This window comes from Protobothrops mucrosquamatus, unplaced genomic scaffold, assembly GCF_001527695.2.
Source record: "Protobothrops mucrosquamatus isolate PMUCROS unplaced genomic scaffold, P.Mucros_1.0 scaffold2330, whole genome shotgun sequence".
Taxonomy (NCBI): Eukaryota; Metazoa; Chordata; class Lepidosauria; order Squamata; family Viperidae; genus Protobothrops; species Protobothrops mucrosquamatus.
This window is the reverse complement of record NW_015388413.1, coordinates 101,066-108,813: the sequence shown is the minus strand read 5'-3', so window position 1 is coordinate 108,813 and position 7,748 is coordinate 101,066. Positions and strand designations below refer to the sequence as shown.

Sequence of the window (7,748 nt, the reverse complement as noted above, 5' to 3'; positions counted from 1 at the left end):
GGTCGGTGAGGAAGGAGGAGAACCACCGCATAACGGTGCCTCCCACTCCTAACCCACCGAGACGCCGCAGCATGATACCGTGGTCTACAGTATCAAAAGCCGCTGAGAGGTCCAAAAGAACAAGGACAGAGGAATAGCCTCTGTCCCGGGCCCTCCAGAGATCATTAACCAACGCGACCAATGCCGTTTCCGTGCTGTGCCCCGGCCTGAAGCCCTAAAGTTATCACATTAGGTGACATTTAAAGATTTCCCCCCTCTTGGATACACACTAACACACATGCATATAAATCACAAATAAAAAAAAAGTGAAAACAGAATATAAATGCAATACATGGCATACAGACACACCAAATAAATAATGTTATTGATACCAATGCGTGTACCAAGGTGATGCATTGTCTTCTGCTGCTATTCTGCATTGGTTTGAACTCCCTCAGCCAAATAATCCAAGGACTACTTATAGATAAAAAGTTCAAGAATGGAACTACTATCAACCATCTTTTCTACATGGATGACATTAAGCTGTATGCTAAGAGTGAATGAGACATTAACTTGCTAATCCACTTGACACAGATTTATAGTGAGGACCACTGGGATGTCATTTGGAGTAGAGAAGTGTGGCCAGATGGGTAGTAAAGAGAGGTCATGTAGTTAAGATTGATGGCCACATACCGAACATGCAGACCAGCTACAAATACCTTGGTATCTCAGTCACATGGAAACCACGATGAGGAAGCAAAGAATACAGCAGCATCCAAGTCCCACCAAAGGATAACACAAGTCCTGAAGAGCCAACTCAATGGGAACAAGAAGTTCCATACCATCAACATGTATGTCCTGCGAGTCATCAGATACCCTACTGCAGGGGTGTCAAACTGCCGGCCCACGGGCCGGTTTCATCATACCGGAGCCGCACCCACCCCATTGCCGGCAATGGCAAAAAAGCTCCGATACGTTGCACGACGTCACGTGACGTCACGAGTTTGACATGTCTGCCCTACTGGTATAGTGAATTGACCAAAGGACATGGAAATGCCTTTGTGGAGATCTGGAAGCTCCTCACAAAATATGGAGGCTTACAACCCAAGTTCGACACCCAGAGACTATAAACCAGCCAGAAATTGGGCAGGCAGGGTCTGGTGAATGTCAAAACCACTGTCCTCCTATGCAGATGTTCCTGAACACAATGCCAGCTGATTGGTTATGCCAAGTATATCTTTCTCTTTCTCTCCCCCCCCATCTATCCATCAATCAAAGCATGATTTTCTGCCATGTTGTAGTAGGAAATCCTCAAAATACGTATCCTGAATCAAAAATATTTTTCACATATTTCACATGCCTTTCACATATTGAGAGTATGCATCAAGTAACATTTATACCTTTAACAGCCATTCTTTTTGTTTGCTGCATGATTTCTTTGGGTTGGGAATGACTTTCTGTAAGTCTATTTTTTATCCCAACTTTATTATTTTTATTTTGATAAATAACTCCAGGTGGCAAACATACCAAATACTTCTTCCTTCGCCTATTTTTCCTACAGCAACAATCCTGTGAGATGAGTTGGACTGAGAGAAAGTGACTGGGCCAAAGTCACCTGGATGGATTTCATGCCTAAGGTGGGACTGGAACTCACAGACTCCCAGTTTATAGTCTCATGCCTTGTACATCTAGATTTATAACTCTATTTGTACTGTCTGCAATTGAATCTTCATTACATCCATTTGCTTTAAATGTCTTTAAAATATTGTGATCTCTCCCAATGGAGAGGTGGAATAGTTAGACAAGAATTGACTATCCATTTTTGGAACGTGACCATCTAAATGATGGATTGCTTTTGATCATTATTCCCAAGACAAATGCAATTATCTCATAGTGAAAGTCAAGAAATATCTTAAACTCTCCAAGGACTTTAATTACATAAAATTATCAATCTTTGTCTAATATTATTTCCTTCAAAAGGAATTCTCTCGTGGGATGAGAAGGCTAAAAACAATCTATGAATAATTCAATAACAGAATTCCATGTCAGGGTTTGTCAGAATTGTGCCAACATGTATTTAAAGCAGGAAAAAAAATGATACTGTCTGTCAAAGAACAAGTTGGAAGTCCTGAAAACATGCTTCCTTTTTCACAGAATGTATTCTGTAATTATCATAGCCTTTTCTTGTGGCACATTGGTATAATTATATACAGTACATTCAGAAAGTGTTCAGACCCGCTTCACTTTTGTCACTTTTGTTATGCTGCAGCCTGTTGTTGAAATTCATTTTTTTCTCAATCTACACTCAGTACCCCAGAATGACAAAGTGAAAATAAATTTTAGAAATGTCTGTAAATTTATTAAAAAGAAAAAAACTGAAATGTCACATTGGCATGAGCATTCAGACCCTTTTCAAGTCCTTCCAGAGATGTTCAATAGGATTCAAGTCAGGGCTCTTGCTGGGCCATTCTAGGACATTCACAGACTTGTTCCTAAGCCTTTTCTGTGTTGTCTTGGCTGTGTTCGATGGACACAGGATCATTGTCATGTAGAGTCATTGTCATGTTGGAAAGTGAACCTTCTGCCCAGTCTGAGGTCCTGAGCACTGTGGGACAGGTGTTCACTGAGAATATCCCTGTACTTTGCTCCATTCAGCTTTCCCTCAACCCTGACCCTGCTGTCAGTCCCTGCTGCTGAAAAACATCCCCACAGCATGATGCTGCCACCACAATTCACTGTTGGGATATTGGGCAGGCGATGAGTGGTGCCTGGTTTTCTCCAGACATGACATTTAGAATTGATAATAGTTCAATCTTGGTTTTATCAGATCAGATAATCTTGTTCCTCGGTCTCAAAATCCTTCAGGTGCTTTTTTGCAAACTCTAAGAGGGCTTTCATGTATTTTGCACTGAGGAGAGGCTTTCATCTAGTCCAGTGGTTCTCAACCTGTGGGTCGGGACCCCATTTGGGGTCGATCGACCATTTCACGAGGGTCGCCAAGCAAGGCTGTCCACCATTTTTTTGTCCGCCATTTTTTTCCCCTTTTCCGGCGGGTGCCTTACCTCCCTTGGGCTGGGCCAGCTGGTGGTCGGCCTGCTCCGTCTCTGCTGCTTGCCAGCTACGCCTCGGCCGGCGCAGGGGGCTGAACCACGCATGCGCGGTGCTCCCGGGCAGGGAAAGTCCTCGACTTACAACCGGTTGGGTAGTCCTCTACTTACAACCGGTTTAGTCCTCGACTTACGACCGGTTGGGGTCGCGGCATTAAAAAGGTTGAGAACCACTGATCTAGTCACTCTGCTCGGTGGAGGGCTGCAGTGATGGTTATCCTTCTGGAACTCTGTCACATCTCCACACAGGATCTGTGGAGCTCAATCAGAATGACCATCGGGTTCTTGGTCACCTCTCTTACTAAGGCCTTTCTCTGATTGCTCAGTTTGACAGGCAACCAGCTCTTGGAAGAGTCCTGGTTGTGCCAAACTTCTTCCATTTGAGAATTATGGAGGCCACTGTGCTCTTAGGAACCTTCAATGCAGCAGAAATTTTATTGTAGCCTTCCCCAGATGTGTCTCTCAGCTCTGTAGGCAGTTCCTTTGACCTCATGGCTTTTGCTCTGTTACAGTATGTATTGTGAGCTATGAGGCCTTCTACAGAGAAGTATGTACCTTTCTAAACCATGTCCAATCAGTTTACCACAGGTGGACTCCAATCAAGGTGTAGAAACATGTCAGCAATGATCAAGAGAAATGGGAGGCACTGGAACTAAATTTCAAGTCTTGTTGCAAAGGGTCTGAATACTTATGCCAATGTGATATTTCAGTTTTTTCTTTTTAATAAATTCACAGACATTTCTAAAATGTTGTTTTCATTTTGTCATTAAGGGGTACTGAGTGTAGATTAATGAGAAAAAAAATCAATAACTGTTAAATCAGGCTGCAGTATAACAAAATTGACTTAAAGTGAAGGGGGTCTAAATACTTTCTGAATGTATAATGACACTTTGAGCTTAAAACTAAAATTCTAATATTAAAAAAAAATCAACAGTGTTTCAAGTGGATGGAATAAATGGTTTTAAGTGGAGGAATTACATAGGAAAATGTTCTAACTTTATCCAGTGATTTTATAACAATATCAATTCTAGGTTTAACATAATTTAAATTTGGATCTCATTCCTAGAAATTATCCCCATTTTATCATCCAGTAGTATCAATCTTAAACCACTATGTGAATATATGAATGATCAGGCAATTAAATCTAAAACTTATTCTGAAAATTGCAATATACTTATACCTTTCTATGCTTATAAAAATAGATCAATTAATCTTTTGTAAATATATGTTGTAATTCCAACATGGTCAGATCTAGTGGTAGGATCAATCCAGGTAAAAGGAATGAATGAGAAATGGGTGTTTTATATGGCCATATTGTAGTACTCAATAATACAGGTTTTTGATCATTGTTGCTGCTCAAGATACTGCCTTTCTAATACTTTGATTACAACCCTGATAGTTCTTGACTGTGGGCCAATGGGAATTATAATGAAAGGCACTAAGTCCTAATATGTTTAGAATAGAGTTTTTACATGTCTAGGATATTATTTCAACCTATATAGCCTGGTGTATTTAGATAATTGGGATCATTGCTTTCAAAAACAATCTTTAGGATTTCCTCACCAAATGGAATTGGTTCCCCAGTTCCTGTTCCTCCTGACTATTCCGACCACATAATTCCAGATATTATAAACTATATTAAATTATTGTAAATAAGCCTCAAGTCTTTAATTACTTTCGTTTACTAATCGTTTGTTCTCCAATGAAACACTATCAATGTCTAATCCAAATTATATGTAATGGATGCTTTGAAATATCATCATAAGAATCCAACTGTAATTAAACATTTCTAGAATGACAATGCTTAGCTCTACAGAAATTAAGGAGATAACTTTAACTTATTTGCATAACATAAGTTCTGAGCACATAACCCTAAATGGGCTCTCAAATGAAACAATCAGATGTATGGTCCTACTATTCCCTCTTCCTTGCATTGTCTTCATGCACAGAGGATGTCAGGCCAATAGATAGGATGAAACATTTTTTTTTAATCTAAAATTGAAATTAAAATGTTTGAAATGAATCTTTAATAGTATGGAATCTCCTTCCATTAAAACATGTCAGATGATACCAGTGAAAAAGTAACAACAGAATTCATCAATAAATAGCAAACAGATTTAAGACATTTTTACTGTAAAAAGAGACATGCACAAATTAAATACGTCCCCCTCTACAACCCTGAAACCTTATCCCCACTGTTAGCATACAAAGTTGGTTTCCAGTCAGGTAGGAACTTTGCTCTTGTAAAAATAGCAAAAATGCTTGCAATTATATAATCCTAGTTTATTCTGGGTGACGCAACAGAACCTTTTGCACATTCACTCAGGATTCCTGGGCATGTATCTTTTCACACAAATGCACAACAATTATTTGGATAATTAGTTATGCTGAGTGGATGACGATAAATTGGCCACAAGAAGAATTCCATGCTGTCCCAATATAAGAATCTTACAATGGAGGGGAGAGGAATGCAAGCCAGAGTTTTGGTTCAGCTTGCCATGAGTATCCACTGAGATCACCTGTTTTCCTTCTCCCTGTCTCTTGACCAGTGCTGTATTGCTCCATAGTTCCCACAGCCAAGGAAGATACCATGGCATTTGATATCTACATTCTGCAGTTTTTGAATGAGGTGATTGAGCTGGAAGGAAGAGGGGATTTCAAGAAACTGTTATTATGACAGCTACAAGTTCAGTAGGTCAAGAAAAGCAGACAGATGGGCATTATGTATTGAGACTGTTTGCAGGGAATGGGCTAATAAAATATACATAACTGCATCTGCAAGCTTCATGATCAAAAAGTCTGCACAACGCAACTTGAAGTTATGATATGCTGGGAAAGGAGAGGGATAGAGCTATGTCATTGTCATTAGAATATTGCTCTGGGAATGGGTAATATAAAGATTTAAAAAATATTCCAAAGCAGTAATTTACATAAGGAGTAAAAGCTAATATTGCCAGGAAGATTTAAAAATCCCTTCACCGTGGTCCCAGTTCTAACTGTGTTTTCTTCCAGGAAGTGGAAACACACACACACACACACACACATATATACAAATAAGGCCAAACCATGGATTAATGTTTCTTTAAGTGTGATCTTCAAACAAAGTTGCTAAAAACAGCAAGGAAGACCAATAAATTACAGAGGTTTAAACTTTTAGGTAGCTGAGTCATAGGTTTGTTTTGTTTGGAGAGAAGAAAACCAGTCTTTCAAATGTTTCAGTTAATTGAAGGATTTAGAGCCATCCTCTGTTTTTGATTTCCAAAAGGACAGATTCGTAGCACTGTCTAACAGTATGTTCCAGTTGAATTAGTTGGCCGCATCCGACCGATAACCGTGCTCTGGGGAGGAAATGAGAAAACGAGAAAAAATGCAATTTACTAAGCCTAGTCCAATCCCCTCTGTTATGACTTTCTGTAGCAGCTTTTCAAAATGCACAAGATTCTTTTCTTCTAAGGGTTGCACTAGCTTCCATTGTGAGTATTGATTTAAAGTACTCTTTATAGCCTTTAACGCTCTAAGCATGTTACCTGGAGGAATATCACTTTCAATATGAAGCTATCCATATCTTTCAAGAAACCTTATTCTATAGATCTTGCCAACTTCTGCAGTGCATCTGCAGCGAAGATACAGGAAAAGGATTTACAGGGCAGTACTCAGGGTTTTGCACTCCCTCTTAGTCACCGTTTCAGCAGGCTTCCAGTTTGCTGGGGAGATAAATTTTAATCTAGGCTGTCTTACTATTTTGCATAATTAATTGGTCTTTATCGGTGGCTATTAGTCACCACAACGTATGTTTTTGGGGAGGGGCTAACATTTAAGATGACTTTTTGTTAGGTTCTTTGGAATTTATTATCACGTAAATGAACATTGAAACAAGGAAATCATGCTTAAATGCATTGCATCGTGCAGATCCAATATGCTTTGGAATTGGAATTCCTCATAGTTAAAGTAATTTAAAGATATTTGTAAAGTAAGCAATAATGACAAGATATATTAGACACACTATTATATGGGTCTCATGGTATCTTTCCTTTTTTAATTATGTTGACATCTGTTTAGCATTCCATCTCTAGCTTAGAAAGATTATGTAGAAATGTACATCTGGGCATATAAAAATGCAAATCTCACCAATGAGCCATTATTTCTACATACTTCCTTCTCCAAAAATAGCACATGCCCACCTTTTTTCTCTCTCAGAATGCATTTCTCCTAGATTTTAGACTGCTATTTTTTCAGAAGTGATCCTTCTAGAACAGGAAGTAATTCATAGTATTTTAGATGTGATACTACTGTACCTTAACTAAATGCATGCGTACAACGTGATTTAATAATGTTAAAAGGGGATTTCAATCCATTTTTAAAGGACTTCTTGTCTAGAAAGTGGGTTAAACTTCTAGTTCTTTCATTTGATACACACTCACTTCCCTTCAAAAAGTCACTTTTTCCATCAATGGAAAACCAATCTCTGTTGCAATATTCTATACAATGTATCAATGCTTATTGCTAAGTACTTTCTCAAACAAAAGCTAGCCTACGTGACCAACAGCTAGGTCACGTATGCCTAAGGTGACTTCCTCATTTCCTAAAGGGCACAAAAAAGACCGTATATGGTAGTAAGGAAATGTTCCCCTCCTCCTGAGATGTAACCACTCCCATACCTGA

The 7,748-nt window shown here is 39.0% G+C and overlaps 1 protein-coding gene across 1 annotated transcript in view; it reads right to left on the bottom strand.

Moving 5' to 3' along the window:
* Positions 1–5,198: 5,198 nt before the first annotated feature.
* SWT1 (SWT1 RNA endoribonuclease homolog) overlaps positions 5,199–7,748 on the bottom strand; it is a 40,492-nt gene continuing 37,942 nt past the window's right edge. Inside the window, exon 18 of the mRNA XM_015824731.1 lies at positions 5,199–6,424. Coding sequence (XP_015680217.1) covers positions 6,319–6,424 — 106 coding nt within the window. The 3' untranslated portion in view covers positions 5,199–6,318. The remainder of the gene's footprint in view (positions 6,425–7,748) is intronic.